Source organism: Mercenaria mercenaria, chromosome 16 (assembly GCF_021730395.1).
Source record: "Mercenaria mercenaria strain notata chromosome 16, MADL_Memer_1, whole genome shotgun sequence".
Lineage (NCBI taxonomy): Eukaryota > Metazoa > Mollusca > Bivalvia > Venerida > Veneridae > Mercenaria > Mercenaria mercenaria.
In genome coordinates, this window is record NC_069376.1 from 48,828,319 (window position 1) to 48,852,286 (window position 23,968).

At 35.7% G+C, this 23,968-nt stretch overlaps 2 protein-coding genes across 10 annotated transcripts in view; one reads left to right on the forward strand and one right to left on the reverse strand.

Moving 5' to 3' along the window:
- Positions 1-1,502: 1,502 nt before the first annotated feature.
- Positions 1,503-15,900, forward strand: LOC123540969 (uncharacterized). Of its 2 annotated transcripts, none has more exons than XM_045326307.2 (5): positions 1,503-1,742; positions 10,493-10,997; positions 11,774-11,892; positions 12,925-13,052; positions 14,886-15,900. In XM_045326307.2, the coding sequence occupies exons 2-5, from the start codon at positions 10,494-10,496 to the stop codon at positions 15,833-15,835; spliced, it is 1,701 nt and encodes a 566-aa protein (XP_045182242.2). In that variant the 5' UTR covers positions 1,503-1,742; position 10,493; the 3' UTR covers positions 15,836-15,900. The 2 variants fall into 2 exon arrangements, with proteins under 2 accessions (XP_045182242.2, XP_045182243.2); XM_045326308.2 differs by lacking the exon at positions 1,503-1,742 and adding an exon at positions 2,231-2,366.
- A 999-nt stretch (positions 15,901-16,899) lies between these two features.
- The window catches only part of LOC123540326 (uncharacterized), a 123,755-nt gene continuing 116,686 nt past the window's right edge, over positions 16,900-23,968 (reverse strand). For all 8 annotated transcript variants that reach the window (XM_053526995.1, XM_053526996.1, XM_045325257.2 and 5 more), the window contains 2 exons: positions 21,677-21,826; positions 16,900-19,572 (listed from right to left, as the gene is read on the reverse strand). In XM_053526995.1, coding sequence (XP_053382970.1) covers positions 19,430-19,572; positions 21,677-21,826 — 293 coding nt within the window. In that variant the 3' untranslated portion in view covers positions 16,900-19,429. The remainder of the gene's footprint in view (positions 19,573-21,676; positions 21,827-23,968) is intronic.

Genomic DNA, 23,968 nt, shown 5'->3' on the forward strand with positions numbered 1-23,968 from the left:
TCAGGATGTGGCACAGTCTGCCAAATGAGATCACTACAAGAAATTTGTCAGACTGGTCCGCACCTGGACTTGCCGCTAATGCAAATGTGCCATGTGTTTATAGCCGCTTTAGTTGCTTCCCCTGTGTTTCTTATTTTTTTCTTAGTTTTTTGTTTAGTTTCTTGTTTTGTGTTTTGCTTGCTTTGTCATCTGTTATGCATGTATTATATAATACCAGCGCTTTTAAATGTACTTTTTTTTATTCCAGTGTGTGTAATTCTTGTTTTCTTTTTAGCTTAGTTAATGTCTTCGTCAGTTATTTTTTAAGTTGTTTTTACGGTGCTTTAACATGTATGTGATTTTTTTTTATATTATGTTGCTTTAATATGTCTCACGGTTGTAAATTGTGATTTTTCTCATTTGCTTAGTGGCAGCTTTTTTATGTTGCTTTAACATGCATGTGTTTTAACATGTATGTGGTAAACTGCGATATCTTCATATTTGCTAGCTATGTTTTATGTTGCTTTAATGTGCTGTAACATGTATGTGATAATATGTGATTTATTCTTATTTGGTTATTGTCGGATATGTTGTATTTACTTTAATGTGCAATTTCTTACAGCTGTTTTACTTATGTTGAGCTTATTTACATGTGTTTGTCTGAAAATAGCTTTAAGCTTGTGTTATATGTTGTACTTATCTGACGTTAAATAAATCCTCTTGTATCTTCTATAGAAATTGCATAATATACTAGTAGTATTAAATGATGCTTATTGTTTTATTCTATACCGTGGTTGTTAATCATATTCACAAATGTTATTCTTTGCCGAAATAAATCTATCTATAAATATTTTAGCATAATCATGAATAACAGGCAAAGCTATTTAACTTAAGAATGATAAATAAATAAAAAATGCATTTCGAAATATTTCAGTATTAAAGTCTTAAACGTTTACTTTTCGCGTTAAAATGGAAACATAAACTTTAAAAGAAGAAATACGTGATTTTACTTTAAAATAGAATATAGCAAATACACTTACCTTTTCAGTATATAAAAGTAGTTTAATGTCCGGATTCCAGAATTAAGCCTACATTTATACGCCACTGGTAGGCAGTGATCACAATTTAAGACACTGCGACAAACATTCACGGATTTGTCATACAGGAGAACTTAGAGAGATTGAACAATTGAAGCCGTCAACAGTTTGTACATTTAATTTTCACTTCATTTTAGATCAGGTATCAGTGATTTTTGAAAACGAAATCTTGATTTTGGTTTAAACTTTGGCATTGGATTTTTCAGAATTATAATCAGTTTTGTAACAACTGTTGACAACTTCTATGTTGATCACTTGGCATATATGTTTAAAAAAATTACGCGGCATGTACATACAAGAAAAAAAAACGCAGAGAAGTCAACAACAATATGTCCGCTAGTTTCAGTTATTAGCTTTGAAGTTTTTTGGTAATTGCATAGTGATATCATATATAAATTACTGCAAATATGGCTAGAAAAAGCAATGAAAACGGGGCTTGGGAATGATCCTTCTTGCTACGCCCTTGTACACATTAAATCAATCGCGACGTACACTTTATACAAATACAGTGTATAACCCTATTTATACTAAAATCTATATAAATACATCGGAAAGCTGTAACATATACGGGTGACGGCACATTCTGTCTTACATTGGAAATTTAATCCGGATCATGGATTACCGGACATTGTAACAACCGAGTAAGCAGCTGAGGACACGTACGATGTAAGTATACACTTTTTTATCTAAATTATTTCTGCTAGTTATTTTGTTTTAGCATTGTTCAGATTACTCATTGAATGTAACCCTTCGTTGAATTTACCAAATATTTGAACAAATTTTATAGACCTGTGTATATGCATAAAGCGAGGCTAAATTATATACGTAGGGTCTATTTTAAACTTAGTAATGTCTCTTATTGGTAAGACAGTACGCTGAGACTGGACATAGCCGCCGTGTGTATACCTGCCATGTTTTGACCGTCATTTCTCGTATTATAAATTTAAATAGATATAGATTATTTACAATACCCCACAGCTTTCGGTTTAAATGGTTCTTTAAACCCAATGCACTTTTATAATGTATCGATTGTAAAACTCTATTGTGACTGTAGATTGATAGGACGAAAATAAAAGTCTTTTTTTCCAATACTTTTATTATAGATTATATAAATCCCATTATTGTTGTTACTTTTGTTATGTGCTGTAGGTCCGCTACAATATATATTGTACAGGTGTGTACATGTACAATGTAGGGCATACTTTTGAAATATTGTAGTTCATGTTATTACGGAATGCACTTGGAATTAATTCATGAAATCAATATTAAAGTTGATATTTTATAAGTGAGGTACGTCGAAAATATTTTTATTATTTCTATTTTTATACCATTTTGTAACATGTATGTAACAAAGGAACAGACCTGCACGAGAACTTTGTTTCAACTTTCTACATTAACGCCACCTTGACAATATCTTTAATACTGCTAAAAGTGTATTTATGAAATTTTTTAGAAATTTAGACAAATGTGTTTTTTTTTAAAACATATGAATAACTCAACAAAATCGAATAACGCAAAAACATTAAATCATTCATTTAACGACCTCAGTCCATTCAGTTTGTTTTATTGGATGAGCATATGGATGGGTTAAGAATGCATTAAAAATTTATTTTCAAGTATGCCTGGAAGCTTTAAAATACATTCATTCAAAACTATAATATCCACACTCATCTTGATTCAGATTCATGTACATTTGATTATTTCAATGTACATGTCTCACGCTTAGGTATGCCAGTCACACGAAGAGATGGTTTCGGACGAGATATGTGGGCATTGTGTCACGGATTTCAGGATTTGCCGTCGTTGAAAACGGAAATAGGTTAGAATTTCACATATGGGTACTAATGTTCACTATTTAACTAGTTTTGACAATATTGTGTTGTTTTTTTTGTTGTTTTTTTTTTGGTTTCAAGTAAACCGATTACATATACGGCCAAGTACACCTAATGCCGTTTCTTTCTTATGTCACGGGTTTCATGAAGACTCATTTTGCTGTGTAACGGATTTCTGTCGATATCTGAATTAGAAATATTGGTTATTTGGACATTTTCTGTATTGAAAATGTGTGTGTGATGTAGGGATAACGCATGTTGTTTTTTCGATATAAGAACTGGGGAATCCCGAGGGATTTTGTAGTGCTCGAGCCCCTTAGAGCGAGGGTAACAACGTACCCCGAGGGATTCTACAGATTTTACAACAAAAAATGAAAATGCGCTTACACTATTCTAGCAAAAAAATTAAGTATGAATATATTGTCCATTCTGACACGAACCAATTTGTTTTCCTTTTAAACAAAGAAGACTGAAAATCGTTTGTAATTATGCTACAATTCACGTAAAAGCGTCAAACGTCACAGCGACGCGTTGGAAAAGAAACCCACAAAAATAGGCAAATATTAGGCGGATCTTGTAAAAGGTGTAGATAAAAATCCTTGATAACGTTTTAGAATCGAAGAACAATGTAGATTAGCTCTTGCATAAAGTCATTGTCTGCCATAAAGAGTACTTGGGCTGCTGACCTTTCCACAAGATTGCACGCGTAATCTGACGTCATTTACAAAAAAACATTGACAAAATTGCGTCATTCGAAAAATTATTAATTATTATAAGTTAACTACCTGTTGGTAACCGAAATTCATTCGTTGGCTGATACATGAAATGTCTGTTACATGTATCACAGATGAATGTTCAGTACAGAAACTGTCCAAAATCAGTCATACATTTGTCAAACTGTAGATAGAAATCCGTTACAAAGAAAAAAATGGATCTTCATGAAACGCATGACATTTAAGAAAAAATGGCATAAGGTGCACTTTGCTATTTACATAATCTGTTCAATGGTAGCCGAATAACATTATATTGTCAAAAATAAGTTAAATTGTGTACATGCGTATAAATGTGTGATTTGTTTTCAGTGACGGCAAATAACAGAAATCGACCTGAAACCCATGACACTTTCCTAACAAATCTGTTACCAAGGCTATAGAGAAACTCGACAAAATCAGCTATTTCACTTATTGACACTCATCGGATGTCAGTGAAATATGTTAAATTACAGCCATACTGTACAAAATGGCTCTACACGTATGAAACTGTTATACACAGAAACTGAGCAATATCGTTTCTTTCTACCTGCAAAGTAGCCTTGTTATATGGTAATTAATTTCCCGCGCTTTTCCTGCCTTGACTTGTTGCGCTCTTGCATTTGAGTCACATGACCAAGGCAATTGTTTCTGTTCAGTTATGTTTCGTTTCGCTAAGAGTTACATTACATAGGCAATTGTTTCTGCTCAATTTTGCTTCGTTTCCTTAAGAGTAACGTCACAGAGGCAATTGTTTCTGCTCAATTTTGCTTCGTTTCCATAAGAGTTACGTTACATGGGCAATTGTTACTGCTCAATTTTGTTTCGTTTCCGTAAGAGTTACGTCACATAGGCAATTGTTTCTGCTCAATTTTGCTTCGTTTCCTTAAGAGTTACGTCACATAGACAATTGTTTCTGCTCAATTTTGCTTCGTTTCCATAAGAGTTTACGTTACATGGGCAATTGTTTCTGCTCAATTTTGCTTCGTTTCCGTAAGAGTTACGTTACATGGGCAATTTTTTCTGCTCAATTTTGCTTCGTTTCCATAAGAGTTACGTTACATAGGCAATTGTTTCTGCTCAATTTTGCTTCGTTTCCATAAGAGTTACGTTACATAGGCAATTGTTTCTGCTCAATTTTGCTTCGTCTCCATAAGAGTTACGTTACATAGATTTTGCTTCGTTTCCGTAAGAGTTACGTCACATGGGCAATTGTTTCTGCTCAATTTTGCTTCGTTTCCTTAAGAGTTACGTCACATGGGCAATTGTTTCTGCTCAATTTTGCTTCGTTTCCGTAAGAGTTACGTCACATGGGCTTTGTTACTGCTCAATTTTGCTTCGTTTCCGTAAGAGTTACGTCACATAGGCAATTGTTTCTGCTCAATTTTGCTTCGTTTCCATAAGAGTTACGTCACATAGGCAATTGTTTCTGCCCAAGTTTGCTTCGTTTCCATAAGAGTTACGTTACATAGGCAATTGTTTCTGCTCAAGTTTGCTTCGTTTCCATAAGAGTTACGTTACATAGGCAATTGTTTCTTCTCAAGTTTGCTTCGTTTCCATAAGAGTTACGTTACATAGGCAATTGTTTCTGCTTAATTGTGTGAATAATTCTATACATGTACTCTAAATATTACACAAGGTATTGCCAAACAAATGGAGGTGGCCTTATAAACTTCTTTTTCTTCCGTATACAGGACAGGAATCTAAATAGGAATGTAAATTGTCCACTTCGATTTATATATCATTATTACTAATTTTAGTTTAATCATATTTTATTGTATATACAAACATTTTCTATTCACACACATACAGCATGCATACATAAATACAGATATACAAAAGTGTTTTATTAATAAATCATTACTAACAGATCAATGTTTTGAAAAAATGACACAAACATCCTGAGACACGCACTGCTTCTTTTACAAGTCATCTTATAACAATAAAACATTGACAAGGGACGAGAGAATTAATTTCAACAACAACAACAACAACAACAACAAAAGTAATAAAAGTAATTATTATTATTAGTAGTAGTGTAAAGACTTCATTTTACAAGAGAACTCATTTGAACAACACATCAGCCTATTACGAAGCCCTCAGTAAGAACGACAAGCTAATTAAATAAATACATGTACAAAGAAATTATAACTGCAACAACGAAATGGTAATCAATTTCTTGTTTTCAGCATTTGTTAACCGAAAACATATGCTACACATAGATTTCATAAGTTGTTATCGATGCTTCAGTTGTACTGGCGTCTTCCATTTCAATGTCCTAATTCATAATAGATTTCTTTTATACATTTTAAGGACTAGCAACAGCTGGCATTCATAATACATTATAAGGTAATTATGAATATCTAACAGACCAGTCCAAAATCACTACATACCATGTAGATAGAAATCTTATCTCGGTGTTTACTGAAAAACACTGCACTTGCTATTTACGTAATCCGTTCCAGGTGCGTAACATCGGTCGAAAAATAAGTTAACATTTTTTTTAAACTTATTTGATTTCTAGTAGTCAGTGTTGAACAAACAATAACTTTCACAAAGTTGATTTATATGTAGAATAACCGAGTGTTTCGTCTTATGCGACAACAAAACATTCATTCAGCCTACGGCCTTGATAAATTCTTACGCATAAGAACTCAATATCGGTTTTTCTACGATAATACACTTGGAACTGTATTATTTCCTTTAATAGGCACTGGCGCTCATGCTGGAATCGATCCAGGACTTCATACTTTCATTCCATTACATTTGAATAGGCAACTGTTTTCAATTGCTTAAAGACGGAAGGACACATCTTTTGTAATTTGACAGTAAATGTTCACGTTCGGAATTGTCGCTATGTTTTCCGTAGAGGGAATCGATTCGTCATTATTGCTTAGTTCTTAAGAATTCGAATAACACATGCTCATCTTCGTTCCATAGTTTGTACTGCATGTCTGCAAGCGTTGCGTTTCCGCAAGGTTATTTTTGGGGACTGCTCATTAGGCTCGACATAAAGGTATTCGTTACAAAAATGTTCGTCAAGTTCGTCAAGACGCTCTGTGCACGTGCCGAATGGCCAATTTTTTTAAATTCGATAGTTATATATCATCCGTAGTGTTACGTACAGGTAGGATTGTTCCCGACTTTTGTTCGCTCGCTTCGCGATACTCACACCTCATTTGTGGAAAGACGTCAATCTTGTTTCTAATTTTATTTTTCCGTATTAGTACATAACAATTCTCTAATTTTGCTTTTCCTCGAGATTCGACGTGAAATTACAACTGTTTCTGGCCCAGTCATTCATAAAAGACTTACAATGTCAATATGATTTGAATGAGCATGAAAACATAATTTTAGTATTACACAAGTTGCCAAAAAAAGGTGGACTTGTTTCTGTTAATTTTTTCTCGTTGTATTCATGACAGAATCTAATGAATGTTTGTCACTCGTTATATCATATTATAAATCTAGTTTAAACAAGTTGTGGCATTGTATTAGATTTTGTATTACACACATGAGCAGTTAGTGTATGAAAAAATCATACAAAACGTCGGAATGTTTTTGAAATATTTAAAACTTAAATGCACTTTTCTTTTGACGAGTATTATATACAAAATGCATGAACAGTACGAGATATTTCACATACAATCGCAGCATCACGAAAATAATTTTATTTTTGTGTAGTGGACTTCTGTTAGCAAAACTATTGCAGGCCTCATGCTATAGTGGGCTATTGAGATCGTATTAAATATCTTCAAAAATATATACTTTCGCCAATCGGAAACTGAATAATTTCATGAATTTCAGCATTTGAATTGAACCGATAACCAAATTATCCATAATTATGCAAATTGATCATGCTCAGTTATGCTTTATTTAAGCCTAATACTAATAGAACTTTTTTTAATGTTTAACTGCATACAAAGCTGATTAAAATAACATTTGTATAGTATACTGAATTCCTTTGTAACAAACAATAACAGTAAAATGTAGAGATTTTTCAGTTTTGCAAAAATCCATATGCTAGGCTTATAATGATGCATTGTGACGTTGCCAGACGGAAAAATAGTTCACCTGTTTTTATCTAACCTTTTCGTTCGTGGACAGGTTAGTATCAAGCCTTCCGTTCGGGAAGTAGGGAACCCCCAGTGGTTGATATCCTGAAAGATAAATTTCCCAAACTTTTTGGTTTTTATTGGGTTTCAAGTCACATCGACACAATTAAAGGTCAAATGGTGACGTTTCTACTTTTCATGGCGTAGGAAGATCCCATGTGCCCCTCCGGAAATTATTTCATTACAGGCGGGCTCCTGGGTAAAACAATCGACAAAGGTGAGGGACATATGATTTGAAATCAGTGACTTTAACCACTTTGCCACGGAGGCCCTCTTCTTTTCTAAGGTTTTAAGCTGCAGCTTCCAAAGTTTTCAAACTGCTGAATGGCTTCCTCAAATGAAGAATTCAACGCCCCGAGTGATGATCGAAACCGCGTCGATGAGGGGCAAGTAGTTTGAAGCCAACAACCTTAACCACTCGGTCACGGAAGCCCCCTCAAACTTTTACTGCGACAAAAATCCACCTGAGTATGTCGTGTTCAACTATGTACATACACAACGCAAACGGGAACACGTGAAATACACCTCTTTACGTAATGGTAAGCATCAGTTAAAAAATCAAAGTTTTCAGAAAACTGATGGGGCGGAGAAATTGTTTTGCTGTGGTTATGCAGGGACAGTTTAGCAGGTCGCACTGTTATAACATATCGAATAAAGATTATTACACATTTGATAGGAAAACTTACGGCAGTAAATCCGAGACAAACTCCACCAGTATTAGTATATAAAGATCAAATCTACAAGTTACATTTCTTTGTGATAGGTTTGCTTTAGCTGTGTGTAAGAAAGTGATTTAGAAAAAAAAAATACGGCTCGAATGGGTGTTACGCTCGATAGAAACTTTGTGATTTATTTAGGAAATAATGTATAGAAAACCCGCGTTATTAATGAACGAAAATAGGTTATACGTCAGTATCATTTATTACATCAATCCTTATACAAATCGCATGTTCATAGTATATAACAGGTCTATACTCAATACATGTTTACCACACTAATATGTCAAATATTAAAACAGCCATGCAGTAAATGTATCTATATTACTATTAGTAAAATTATGGAGTGTCGTTTTTTTTACGTTATATTAGTGCTGTTTAGATGACGGCATTCTTTTTGTGTGGCTTTTCCAGTTGGACTTTAGCCCTTGTTGTTGTTGTTTTTTTTTAAGCACAGTAAGTTTCAGGATTGTCGCTTTATGCACAGGCAGTGTTGTACCTTTATTACCTTGAACCTGAAATGACGATTCTGCGAACCAGAATTTCCATTTTCTATGCATTTGAGCAGCTGTTTTTCTCGCACTGGATTAGATTGAGTTTGTGTACTCTTTAAAATGTTGCGTTGGTATGCATGAACTTTCGTTTTTGCTTTTCAGCAAGTTTTTTTTTGTGCTGAGCTCACTGTGGCAACTTCGGATTGTTAATTTTGTTGCGAGCATAGATATTTTTGCACCTGAGTTTTTATTGTTTTGCGCACTCGGAATACCGTTTTAAATACTCGGATTGTTTCGTGCATCTGGGTTTGTTGCAGTGTGTTTGGTTTTACTGTTTATAACTCACTTGATTGTCATATCAGTCATACATAACAGTAGACTGAGAAGTATGATATTTTGTTCTCTTTTTCGTTCAAAATTATGAAGTGTCCTTCATGATGGGCTTATTTTCACTGAGATTACTTTATTCTTTTTTTTACGGTACAAGCCGTATAGGCTGCGGGAAAACTGCGTTTAAGAGAGGTTTCCTTCAGGTGAGGTTTTTGTGGAATTTAATTCCAGGTACATGTATTCTGCAAGCCGTAAACACTATACTTTAAACTGGTTTAAGCATATTTTGGAGAAAGGCCGGGCGTGCTATTTGTATAGGATTGCAAATACCAGTTACTTATTTTGTTTTGGTACTCAGCTAGAATATCTTACATGTATAGCGTTAATTCTGCTGAGCTAAAACTATTCTGGTTTTGTCTCTAATAATGGGGGCCTAGTTTATATTGTCTGCGTTTGTTATTTCTTGCGACCTTCGAGAAAAAGCAAGAATTAATTTTTTGCGGTTTTGCAATACATACCTACCGGAAGTTAAAATCTGCGATGGGATTAATGTAAGTTACTACATTTAACGTCGTCATAATTAATGTCGACTCAAACTCGCATATTTCGATTCTCGTCAATCCCTGATTAAGTGCCTCATTCCCCATCTGGAAATAGGGTTTTGTTTAAATATAATTCGCAAATGTGCACATGATTTAGATTCCCACATGATATTAAATCTTTCGTGTACACATAAGTTTTCATAAACACTAGCAGTAGTCATTGTTGATATTTACCTTGTAAATGATTACACGCTGTAAACTATTCTATTCGTGCTGTGGTCACGATAGTATTGTATACTTACGGTGCTGAATAAACAATTGAATGCGTAGACTCAATAAATCCTTGGTGACTGAAACTAAATCATAATAGTTGGTGCTTCACTTCAAAAGTTCAAGCGAAATAGCAAAGTTTATTTCTGCGTCAAAAAATTCTGCTGATAGTTTAAATGTGCGGAATTTATTTCTGCGTAACAGCCTCGACCCGCAGAATAAAAACTCACAGAATTAACTCGCTATACGGTATATCGGATGACTGACAGTTATATACATAATTGGCAGTAAACTTGACACATTATAAACACGGACTGCTAATAATAAATACGTGTAAAGTTTAACCACAGATTTATTCTACATTTCAGAATGAACCTGGTGAATTTGTTCCGGAGATCTCCTACAGAGCTGGCATTTGATTCGCACACAGAGCCTCATTATGACGTAACAGCGGGTCAGCTCAGCTTTACCCTTATTTGGGCATGCTGCAGCATACTATGGTTATTCCGGTGTACAGGTAAAAATAACAGGGAATCAAACGGGAACCGTAGTGAAAATGGAAAAGTGTCGGGAGTAAACGGAGATGCTGTTTCCGTATCGGAAAAAGAAAAATTGTTGACATTGGAAGATAAATCAGGGCAGCAAATTACTGATAGTGTCGCGAATAAACCTAAAAATGACCAGGTGGTAGATGTAGAAAAGGGAACGAACATTGTTGCAACAAACGAAGGAAATTCTGGAAATACTGAAAAACAAAGTGACGTCAAAACTTTCTCTACGGTGAGGCCACCACCAACAACTGAACTTTTTCTCAAACACGTGTGTCTGTTCGGATTGCTCTTGTTCTTTTTCTATCTGTGCGACTACAGAAAGGTAAGCAACTCTTTGTATAGAACCAGATCAATGTTAAAGAGCTCATCAGGCTCTAAAGCTTATTATAGTCTAACATCTTTCCTTTTCGTTCTTGTACTTGAAAAACTCGTGATAAAAGCCAGTCACAAACTACACTTTTAGTCCACCAACAAGTGGTTTTTATGTACTAGAAATAGTTGTACTATATATGTTAGTAATGCATTGATTATAATTGAAACGAAAATCTGACTATCATTGTAAAACTTATTTGTCTTTAAATTGATATAGAAACCCTCAAGCTATCACTTCAATGCATTACACTATTGGGGTGGTATAGAACCACCTCCACGGTTCCACAAGGTCTGTGTTAAGTGGAAAAATGACACGAATTCCTTTGCGGTTTCGAATCCGTGATTTCTAGGTTGAGCGCAGACATACATTTTTATTATATATGAACTTTTCTTTGTCAAATCAATGTTGTTTCTGTTAAATACATTGATAGCAGCGGTTGAATGCCTTTATGGCTAAAAATTCAGAATTATGCATATTTGATACGGCGGCATATTGTGTTATGTGGCTTATATAAAGCAGTTTTAGACCCAATTAGCCACATACTTCGCCTTTAACGTTCTCGCACGAAAACTAAAGCAGAGGTTTATTATGCCTGATTAAATGTTTTCCTCTGTGTTTGCTAAACATTTACAGCTGATGTTAATCCAATTTGTCGACTTCAGATATTTCTTCGTACTCTTACCTTCGCTGAATCTTCAAGTAGATCATGTTCTTTTCTCCTGCAGGTATTTCCAAAGTTAGAGCGAATATACAACAGGGATGAATTTTTGTTCCTGGTCTTTTTGTTGTTTTTGGTAGCGTGCGCTTTTACAATCAGACCTACGACAGATAAAATACTGAACAGGTAAACTGTTTGAAAATGCATAAAAAGTTTTAAACAGCAAACTATGTCTGTAAAATATCAAAATTCTTTAACTGATATCATATTTAAGTCCATGTGTAGGGTGAAGGAGGTGGGGTGGTTGGGGCTATGATAAAAGAGCAGATATACATCAATTTCAAATTATCGTTATATTTTACACAAACGTGCTTATTTAAAACAGTATGAAGTTCATTACACACCAGTCTATAGACACCATGGGTCAGGACCCCTCCTTGCGACACCCTTTCTCCGTCACTGTCAACTGGTAGCCAATATCTTTAAGCATTTTAAAACAAATTGAGTATAGATGGGGCGTATAGACAATGTTTTGTTACAATTTTAGCATGTTTTAGCAAGATTTCAACTTAACTGAACCGGATGATTACCACACGAAGACTGTTTACTATGAAACTATATATGAGCCGCGCCATGAAAAAACCAACATAGTGCGTTTGCGACCAGCAATGATCCAGACCAGCCTGCGCATTCGAGCAGTCTGGTCAGGATCCATTAAGTTCGCTTTCAAAGCCTATTGCAATTAGAGAAACCGTTAACGAACAGCATGGATCCTGACCAGACTGGTCTGGATCCATGCTGGTCACAAATGCACTATGTTGGTTTTCTCACGGTGCGGCTCAATTATATGTTAATGCTGGCACACGGGGCATGCATGATACAGAGCGGGTGTCCAGAAAGTGTTCCCAGTGTCAACTGCACATTTCCTATCTTGTAATATAAGTAGAATTGATAGTAAAAGTGCACTTTTAAACATGGCACTCTGTTACCTACACTTTTTTCTCAGTTCGTTCCGAAAATGCTAAAAGAAACTGTCTCAAATCGACAGAGACATAGGCAAGGATTGGGGGGAGGTGTCCTGACTTTAGGTATCTCTGCACCTGTCTCGCAGTGCTGTCTTGCCCTTGGTCGCATTTAAGAGTGTGCTTGAGTTTTGAGTTGCAGCTTTTCAGCTTGTCGTTTTGAAAATAGTGAAACTTCTCATTTCTGTCACTGCAGGGACCAGACTGAAGAATGGAAGGGTTGGATGCAAGTGATGTTTGTCTGGTACCACGTGTTTGCCGCCAAGGAATGGTACAACTGGATTCGAGTCTATATTGCTGCCTACGTATGGATGACAGGCTTCGGTAAGTTTTGTTGTTTAATTACATAATCTAACTCACAGGTTTATTCTTTTTTTTTAAGTTGGTACAAAGCGACGAAGGCTTTTGATTTCAATGTCTTCATATCCATTACCAGTAAATGAGGCGTCTATATAGTACGTTGTGGTGTGTTTCAACAGTGTCCATTTTACATGTACGAGTACATGCGTCTGAAAAAACATCGCGGTACTAACTTTAAGGTGTCGAGGTGTTCTGCTTAATATTTTTTTGGCGAAAGTGGGGGTGGGGGTGGGGGGGGGGGGGGGGGGGGGGGGGCAAGTGACCTAAAGTCAAAGACTTTAGTCACTTGGCCATGGAGGCCCCTTATTTTCTACAGATTTTTTGTTTATGCATTATACATCGTGTAACATCTTTTTTCTATAGAGGATTTTTTTTAATGAGTCTTGTCCGTCCTTACGATCTCTAGACTTTTTAGAGACAGTATAACGGTACATTTAGCAATTAAACAACAAACATTATATTAAATAAATTGTTGAATAAGATGGAATTCAAATATAAAGAAAATGTAGCTGATCTAATTGCATATATATTGAAATGAAAAAGAGCTGTTCTTATCCGACGCTCGTGCAGTCGGGGAAACTGCTGAACTTATCCGACGACCGGGCTGCAGTCGGAGCAAATTGTTGAACTTTACAATTTTGCCTTCGCAATACAGCCACAAGAAAAGCAAAACACTCAAAAATACTTGATTGGCATCAATAAAACATACCAAAAAAACAACGTCTTTCTAAAGAAAATAATATTCAAGCGTCTAGAATAAAATGTACATTCGTTTGTTCGTTATATACATGTACAAGATGTGGGAGTGGGGTAGGGGTAGGGTTGATCACACCGACACTATTTTAGGTTATATAGCTTCCTCATTGTGAAAACATTCTACGCCCCAAGCGAGATTTCGAACCCACAGTCGTGAAGGGCAAGTGACCTAAAGTCAAGCTGTGTTTGCGTAGTTTTCTGTACGTACAAAAGCCATTGTTTTTCATTAATTTCAGAGTTTTGTAGGATGTTCTATGAAATAACTTAGTTGATTCATAGGAACGAGCTCGCAAACAGTGCCTTCTTTTGCAAAACAAGCTTCTTGTTCTTCATAATTTGAGCCGCGCCATGAGAAAACCAACACAGTGCGTTTGCGACCAGCATGGATCTTGACCAGCCTGCGCATCCGCGCAGTCTGGTCAGAATCCTTGCTGTTCCCTAATGGTTTCTCTCATTGCAGTAGGCTTTGAAAGCGAACAGCATGGATCCTGACCAGACTGCGCGGATGCGCAGGCTGGTCTGGATCCATGCTGGTCGCAAACATACTATATTTGTTTTCTCATGGCGCGGCTCAATTTTGATGTCCAGTGGCCATAAATGATACCTTATCTGAGACACAACCATAGGTCCGTCCTTGAGGACTAAAGTAAAAAAAACATGAGCCCCGCCATAGCCCGGTCATAGTTCATAAGTCAGAAAATATCGCTAACAATGAGCGACACATTGCTCATAAATCCTACGTGTGACCGACATCCCTAGTAAGGTGTGTGACGGTTTTTTATCATCATCATCATCATCGTCATCATCATAATGAAAAAGACCTTTTTATAAGTGAATTCAACTATAGATGCGAATGTTCCATATACTGAAAAATGAAAAGATGAAATGAGTTTTGCTTTTTTGTTTATCGTCAAGACAGATACTTTCTAAGCCATGAAATACGAATATACATTTTTCTGTATTTTCTTTTGATTTGACACGTGAAAATTTACCATTTGTTCTCGTCATTCATTTGAAATGAATATTCATTGTATATTTCAGGTAACTTTTCATTTTTCTGGGTACGGAAGGATTTCTCGCTATGGCGGTTCTTGAAGATGCAGTTCCGATTAAACTTCCTGGTCACGTGCATATGTGTTGTTACTAGCAACCAATATATGCTATACTACATATGTGCTATGCATTCCTATTGGTTCATATCCGTTTATGTATTCATGGGCGTGTTAAAGTCATGGAACACCGATTCAAAGAAAATGGCGCTCAAATTCGTAGCTTACTTCATCTTTAACAGTATAATATTTGAAATTCCAGTAGTGACAAATAATATTTTCAAGCCATTTCAATTTCTCTTAGGTTATACTGAGCCGGAGTACAAGGCTATGCACGAATGGGCTTTTAGAGCAGGGTTGGATCACTGGGCATGCTTCTTTGGAATGCTATGTGCGTATAATTACCCAACTTTTGAACGTTTCATGAACAATCTTGAAAAAAGTGATGACTGGAAGAAAATAATTTGGACCAAATGTGCAATGGTTAATGTTTGTATTATAGCTCTCTTGGTTTGGTATAAAGAAGTGATGGGACGTGAAAAATACGCGTACAACGCGCTTCATCCGTATACCACTCCCATCCCAATAGTGTGCTTCATAATTATACGCAACGCGTTTCCAGCATGGCGTACCCACTATGTAGAACTATTTGCTTGGCTTGGAAAAATCACTTTAGAAACGTATCTATCGCAACTGCACATATACTTGCAATCAAATGCAAAACATTTCATAGGATATATTCCAAACTATCATTTTCTCAACTTCGCTCTCGCCACTTTAATTTATCTACCAGTCTCTTACGCGTTGTTTAATCTCACCACAGAATTCAGTTCATATTTGTTACCAAATAATTTAAAAGTTATAGCGAAGAATGCTGTATATATAGCCTTGGCATTTCTAGTACCGTATGTGGGCTTCACCATACTACTGGCTTTTTATTGATAGTATTTTGTTATACATGTATACCTGTTTTATGTAAAATAATGGGGGTTTAATAAAATGTTTACGATTAAGTTTAGTGTATTTCTTTAACACTCGAATCTCCTTTCATTACAATGTATGTGGTATAAATGACATGTTCGTTAGTAGATCACAAAAGCGTGTTCTCCATGACGATTCAGTGACACCAGAAAACATATGTGTTTTGATTCCTCCTCCATCTCTAAATCATGTGGAAAGTTGTTAGCTACTTGTTGAGAACAAGTCAGCTTGTATTGGTTCAAACAGCAGAAGTGAAATACAGCCTTTAAACTGCATTAACTTTCAAGCATATGAAATCCCTCGTTATTTTATTATACTGGAATAACCACTTCTAACCCTTTCTCAGATTCGTGAAAATTTTAAAATAAGTCATAAATTGATACTTGTTGCTTCCCTTTGCTTTATGCGGACGCCATTAGTAACCTCAACAAGCATCGTCATAACCAGGACTGAGAACCAGTTTCGTATTGCGGCCCGGATACGTTTTCTGAATGATGTATTTCATTAGAATTTATATTCAACTTTTAATTTATGATGTTTATAGAAATAAGGATTCCCATGAATGAATACATTTGTAACTGTTTTGTAAAACAACGATTTTCCTAGCTTCTTAGAAACGGTCGGGTCTAAAATCCCACCCGAGGTATCGAAAAGTTAGTCAAAACTGAAACGGTCATCCGTCCATCCATCCGAATTTCAATGCTGGTTCGAATTTAACCTTGAAAATTTTAGTTTTTGGCTTCGAGCAAGCTCCAAATTCGATGCCAGCTCGAAACTTTGCTTTTAAAAGACTTGAGTTTTGATCCACAAGATGTTTCAGAAAGATGTGTTATGTTATCCCGCAAAAAGACCAAGTTTATTAACTTGCTTTCTGATTATTTAGCTTCCTGTTGAAGTTGTCTCCCTTCACCTAGCGGCTATAAGGTCCCGGCTATTGAAACCCGAAAGTGTTTCAGACGGACAGGCGAACTAACAAACGGACAGCGAGATTACTACTTGTAAGGACATAATATAAATACTAAACATAAAGTATATAAAATTTATTTGAAAAACTTATACACAAACTGTCAACCACAAGTAAAGAAGTAAAAGCAAAGACAAGAAAATAATTGATTCACTAATAATTGCACTTGAACACATTTTTCATGAAACTGACTGATCTTGCGACTAGAAAGGTGCCTTTTGACTATATCTTTAAAGCTGTCTTTTAACTGTAGTTTGCTGCCATCTTAAAATTTTCTGCCACCACAAAATATATTTTCGGTGCGTGATATTATAAACAGACGTCTATAAACTTTGTAAATTGGTAAAAATATATATTGGTATGTCACCATGGTTTCTACAAAAAACAAACCCTGTATTTTTTAAAATTATTAAAAAATTGATGTTAAGTTTGAGTCGAGTGAAATTGTGTGCTCAATATACAAGTCAGACCTGGGCTTCAAAACTTTTTGTAGTCTGCAGCAGAGGTAGAGAGAAAAATCTGCGCCATTTAAGTATTAAAAGTTAACACCTGAAATAAGTGAGTATATTGAACTTATCCCTGGCAGTACTTAGCACCGGTTGTACACCGTTTGCTGGTGTGCCCATATCCGCCATTGGCAAATGGGGCTGAAACAGTAACACGTTAAGCGGAACAGTTTAAAAAGAAAGAAACAACTATAAAAAAAATTATTTAAGGCATCAAACTAGCAGCATTAATAAAACTCTTGGTCATTACTTAACCTTTAGCCTGCTAAATTTCAAAAATGGACTCGTCCGTCATTCAATTTGGGTGATACCATTTCTTATTCGAAGAGGTGTTCACTGAAAATTTACTGACTGAAAAGCGAACAGTGCAGACCATGATCAGCCTGCACGGATGGGCAGGCTGATCTTGGTCTGCACAGGTCGCAGAGGCAGAATCACTTTCCACCAGCAGGCTAAAGGTTAAGCACCGTGCGGTGAAGTCCCATTAAATTTCACCCTTTAGTTGCACTGATCGGCAAGACACTATGGCAAAAAGTGATTAAACATGATATAAAAAAGTAAATATAAATTTTCAAAGGCTAAAGAACGTCCTGGTAATTTCTATAAACATTAAGTATATGGTCAGTTTCAAAGAACTGTCTACAAAATTCACTCGAGATTTATTGAAAAACGTAAGCTGCAGGGTCATCAACTCTTTTATACATGGTATAAGAATAGTTAAATGCATATCAATATTTCTACTGTGGTTATCGTTCCTTATCAAACTTAAGATTTTCGTTTAATGAATGATTGAAAATGAAAACGCTAAGTATATACGAGAAGATAATCATTTTTTGATCTAAAAACAAAATTATCGCTTACTTCCCTTTGATTGGTAGCGCAACAAGTCCAGGTGAGCCAACTGATACCTACAATCTAGTACGGACGCGATCGGGCGGATTCCTATGTACTCATTATGGTCCTATATGCTGGGACTCGGTTCTAACAATAGGCTGGTCTCCTACATTATTTCAAGAAGTCAAAAATCTATGTACTGGGACCAACAATCAATGGTCTGGTTCCATGTTCTTTGGACAACTCTATCTCTGGAGTAGTACTCTAATTGCTGTCAAAGGAATAAAATGGTACATTGCTCTGCTCTGGTTCCCAGTCCTCTTGAGACTAAGATTATCTCTTGTAGATAAGAACCAAGACCTGCTTTCCATTGTCGTAAATATTTACCACGTGACTTTTCCGTCTACTTTAGACTTTATCCATAACAGTCTGCATTCCAGAACACTATCTCTTATCACATCATTGACTTTTGCATGTGCACAATGTTCAAGGCTCCTGCTCAAGTGTGACAGAAAATGTCTGTTCCCTTCAGAGATCTGATCCAGCTGACATGATGTGACAGAAATCAATGTTGCCGTCACAGATCAGAATCCAGTTACACTGGAATCTCCTTATGGACGTCAGAAATCACAGATACACACAGACATCAAACGCCAGTAGACATGACACTTGTTTAATGGTGCCCGAAACTAAACGAATCAACCACTACATACTTTCTACGTCTACATTACCTTAATAAAGTACTGTCAACCAATTCATAACGTCATACCGCTATGTATGAGCCATTCGGCCTGACAGACGATTTTCAGTTCATTCACATATAGCTGTTAAACTAAACTGGGTCAGAACAGTAGCGTTAAAGTTAACATTTCGCGTTTGTAAGGAACGACAACCATGTAGAAATATTAAGATTAAAAATAGGGTACATAATATATAATTCTAATATGTAAAAAACACTTAACAATAAAAATGAAAAAAAGCGAATATTATATACGAGTTTATAAAAATTAAGCCTCTATGTAATAAAACAGTTATTATATATGCCTAAGATGAGTTCACTTGCTAACAAGGTTAAGACAACATTCAAATTGCTTTTTAACTTGGTTAAAACTTAGAAATAAACATTACTAGTCAAAACTATTTTCCCGTTTTTTTCACATTTCTCAGGCAATTTCCTATTACAGGCACGCAATATATGTGCATGACGTCTTAACACCTGGTAATCACGCTAGGTACCGGCATCACGTGACCCTAGCGTTTGAGCATATCAACGATTAGGAGAATTCCCGAGACACCAAAGATGATTCCAGCTATAGTACAGAGGGCGAACGACCAGGACAGATTCGTCTCCACCTTCGAACCATAGATTATTATACCAAGAATGATGCAACCAGCTGAAATATACAATCAAACATAAATAACTATAAAACATTAAGAACGTTAAAACGACCAAATGATATTTCCTCTAATATGAACTTTTGTTTAAGAGTTTAACCTTTACCCTGCTAAATTTCTAGAATGGCCTGGTCTATTATTCAGTTTGGGTAGTACCACTTATCATTCAAAGGGGTGTTCACTGAAAATTTACTGAGTGATTTGCGAACAGTACAGGCCAATCACTTGCCTCCAATAAGCTAAAGGTTAATGTTTCCGCCTCATAGACCTTTGTTTTACCAAATATTCTTTTATCATATTGATTAGAACAAGTAATGGAAAACTGATAAGCGAATTAAAAAAAATACGAAAGGGGGTGTAACAAAACACTTTACTTGAAATATTTTAGTGCCTACAACAATATATTTTATTAAACTATGTCAGTAGTTTATGCAAATAGGTCTTATTTGCTTTGTCTAGAACATTCTGTTATATTTACTGGAACTATTGCAAGTAGTCCGCAATTTATCGTCTGTATAATAGGACGCGACCTATATATAGGAAGCTTTTTTTCTGGAAAAACACATCACTTTACGTGCAGGGGAGACTATAATTGAGAAAATAAACCAACCAGAAACTGTGTTTAATATTGTTATAAGGTTATTTTAACGACCAAGATAAATAACATATTATTCGTCTCGGTAAAAATTACTTTTGCACCACAGAGGCACATGTGTCTTTGATCTAAATAAAGTATAATGTAACTCGGTATTGACAGTGCAGACGGTTCATTGTTAATTAATTCATATTTGCGGCCGCGCTTTATGGTCAGGTGTCATACTATATCACAAGATTGGTAACTAGTTTTATGCCTGAAATGTCCTTTTGAACAATGAAAACCCAGTAATTAGGACTAAACCTGAAAACTTTTTAATTCTTCACGCAATGCCTGAACAAGAGTTACTACCAAGTTACCTACAACATCATAATTAGTAAGACAGTTCCCTAAGGTTTCCACAAGGCCAAAATGTACAAAACTTCCGTCGAATTTATAGATAATGTGCATTTCCTACAAGCAATTCTGTTATAAAATAATGTAACTGTACACAAAAGTACATAACCGAGTCCTTAACTTATGAATCAGCTGCTTCACGAACCTTTCAACATGCTATAAGTTAGCAAACTTGCAATGACAATCGGCGAATTTCGTATTCTCCTTACGCAATTTTGGCATTCCTCGGTTTTCACGGAAAAGCCAAATAGGCGTTGAGCTATATATTTACGTCCAAAGAATGCCGAATAGCAAAATATGAGCCGAACCATGAGAAAACCAACATAGTGCGGATGCGCAGTCTGGTCAGGATCCATGCTGGTCGCAAACGCACTATGTTGGTTTTCTCATGGTGCGGCTCAATTATAACGATATTACACAAAATTGCTGAGTGTCATTTTGTGCCCACTGCTTAAAAACGAGTCTTTAAATGTAGCACCAATTTAGATGATTGTATATAAATTGCCATATATGACACTTTGTACAAATTGCTTTATATATTATGCATAATGAGCAGTAATGTTGGCATTCATTTACTATAAACTACATGTGTATTGATGTAATAAATGTTTCAGTAACGAGTTAAATTACGACCAGAATTGTTTGGATCATTTTTCTCGCTGTGGCATTTTGTTACTGCAGGTCAAATAAGTGCGACTTCGTTTATATATATGTCGATGATTATTGAAATTTCGTAGATAAACTAATGAATGATTTAATTTCAATGATTAACTGATATGGCAAACCCCGAGTGCAGAGATATTAATGCAGGAATTGCAAATATACTTACTGGACATTTTTTTGCATTTTAAGTTTTGTTCACTATTAATATCTGTACGCATACATGTATTTATTCGGTTATTCTTGAGAACTCGAGATATTTTCTATGAAAAGTATGTAAAACGAAACAAACGCGAAATTATAGCGTTAATCATCTTTAACAAATGCAGGAAAAAGTTCCCCGGACGAAATCTTCCCCCGCCCTCCCATCAATTTGATTTTGTTGAATAAAAAGTTCAAAATTAACCACTACTTGCATTCTTGTAACGTGAAAACTCCAGTTCAAAACTTACCCGCAGCAAAGCAAGCGACCATGCCAAGGATGAAGACTATCCTCTTGCCAGAAGTCTGGGGCACGAAGATGTACAGAACGATCAAGACAAGCGCCACAATGGCTGCGATGAATCCGAGTGTCTCGAACGCTTGGGTTGCTTCAAACCAGCCTGAAATATACGTAAAAGAAACATTTTAAAACGGAGACTGTTAGCAGTACCATTTAACGCTCCGAGTATTCAATGAAAATAGTCTGTCAAAAATGTGCAGCCTCGGACCATTCCTAAAGAAAATGAATAATTTCAGCATAATATGCTTGTTCTGTAGCTCGTCTAAATTAGAATGCGACATGGCCGGTAAGTCTTCCTTCCGCAGCTAAAACGAAAAACTATTTCTCAGTCTGTAATGTATTTTATAGGTACCTGTGTCCTTCATTTAAATATGTTATCTATACTACGACAATCACCAAAGAACTGAATGTACTGAACAATGTGAACGCAACGGTGACTTCTAAATAACACAAGGCTTAGCTTGCATATACATCGATACATATTAATAGGGGCATCAAAAATGTGAAACCAAATAAAATACACCGAATAATTAGCTCATCTGATTTTTTGAAAAAAAAAAGATGAGTTATTGTCATCACTTGAGCGGTTGTCGGCGTCGGCGTCGGCGTTGCCTGGTTAAGTTTTATGTTTAGGTCAGCATTTCTCCTAAACTATCAAAGCTATTGCTTTGAAACTTGGAATACTTGTCCACCATCATAAGCTGACTCTGTATAGCAAGAAACATAACTCCATCTTGCTTTTTGCAAGATTTATGGCCCCTTTTGTACTTAGAAAATATCAGATTTCTTGGTTAAGTTTTATGTTTAGGTCAACTTTTCTCCTAAACTATCAAAGCTATTGCTTTGAAACTTGGAATACTTGTTCACCATCATAAGCAGACCCTGTACATCAAGAAACATAACTCCATCTTGCTTTTTGCAAGATTTATTGCCCCTTTTGGACTTAGAAAATCAGTTTTCTTGGTTAAGTTTTATGTTTAGGTCAGCTTTTATCCTAAACTATCAAAGCTATTGCTTTAAGACTTGCAACACTTGTTCACCATCATAAGTTGAGCATGTACAGCAAGAAACATAACTCCATCCTGCTTTTTGCAAGATTTATGGCCCCTTTTGGACTTAGAAAATATCAGATTTCTTGGTTAAGTTTTATGTTTAGGTCAACTTTTCTCTTAAACTATCAAAGCTATTGCTTTGAAACTTGGCAATACTTGTTCACCATCATAAGCAGACCCTGTACATCAAGAAACATAACTCCATCCTTGCTTTTTGCAAGATTTATTGCCCCTTTTGGACTTAGAAAATCATTTTCTTGGTTAAGTATTATGTTTAAGTCAGCTTTTATCCTAAACTATCAAAGCTATTGCTTTAAAGACTTGCAACACTTTTTCACCATCATAAGTTGACACTAACACAAGAAACATAACTCCATCCTGCTTTTTGCAAGAATGATGGCCCTTTTGACTTAGAAAATATGCAGATTTCTTATTAAGTTTCATGTTTAGGTCATCTCTAACTACAAAGCTATGCTTTGAAACTTCATCATTGATTACAATAAGTTGAATGTTATAGCAAGACATAACTGCCATCCTGCTCTTTCAATAATTTTGCCAACTTTATTGACTCTAGAAAATCATTATTCACTTAGCATAATATCGTTTATATCACATTTTCTCTAAACTATCAAGCTTATTGCTAAAACTTGAAACAGTTTTTTCACATCATAATGGACACTGAAACATCAAGAACAAACAGTCAACTCTGTCCTGCTTTTTGCAAGAAAGTATGGCTTTTTACAGCTAGAAAAAGGGCATTGACAATATTCATTACACAAAAAATAACAATTACGTCACACCCTCAAGCACGTGCTTGTTTTAAATACATTCTTATATAAGATATGTAATAGATTTAAAATTGTTTTAGTACAGGTTGCCCGTGCATAGAACCCTAACCCTATTCAACATTGAAACGTCTTTCCAACTTTAGTATATACATCATAGTGAGAATGATTATGTCAAACCTTTAAAGCCATAACATCGGCTTTATACACATTCTATCTCTGAAATGTCATTTACGAGGAAAGTACGAAAAAGTATATTTTTTCAACGGAAAGACATGAACCGGACATTTCCCGTGGAAGAACCAAATGTCAGTTCTGTCAATGCATGATCGGCTGTTCCCGTAGAAAACACAGATACTTGGGGTTTGGACCAGCTACGACAAAGGGCCATTGAACAACATCATG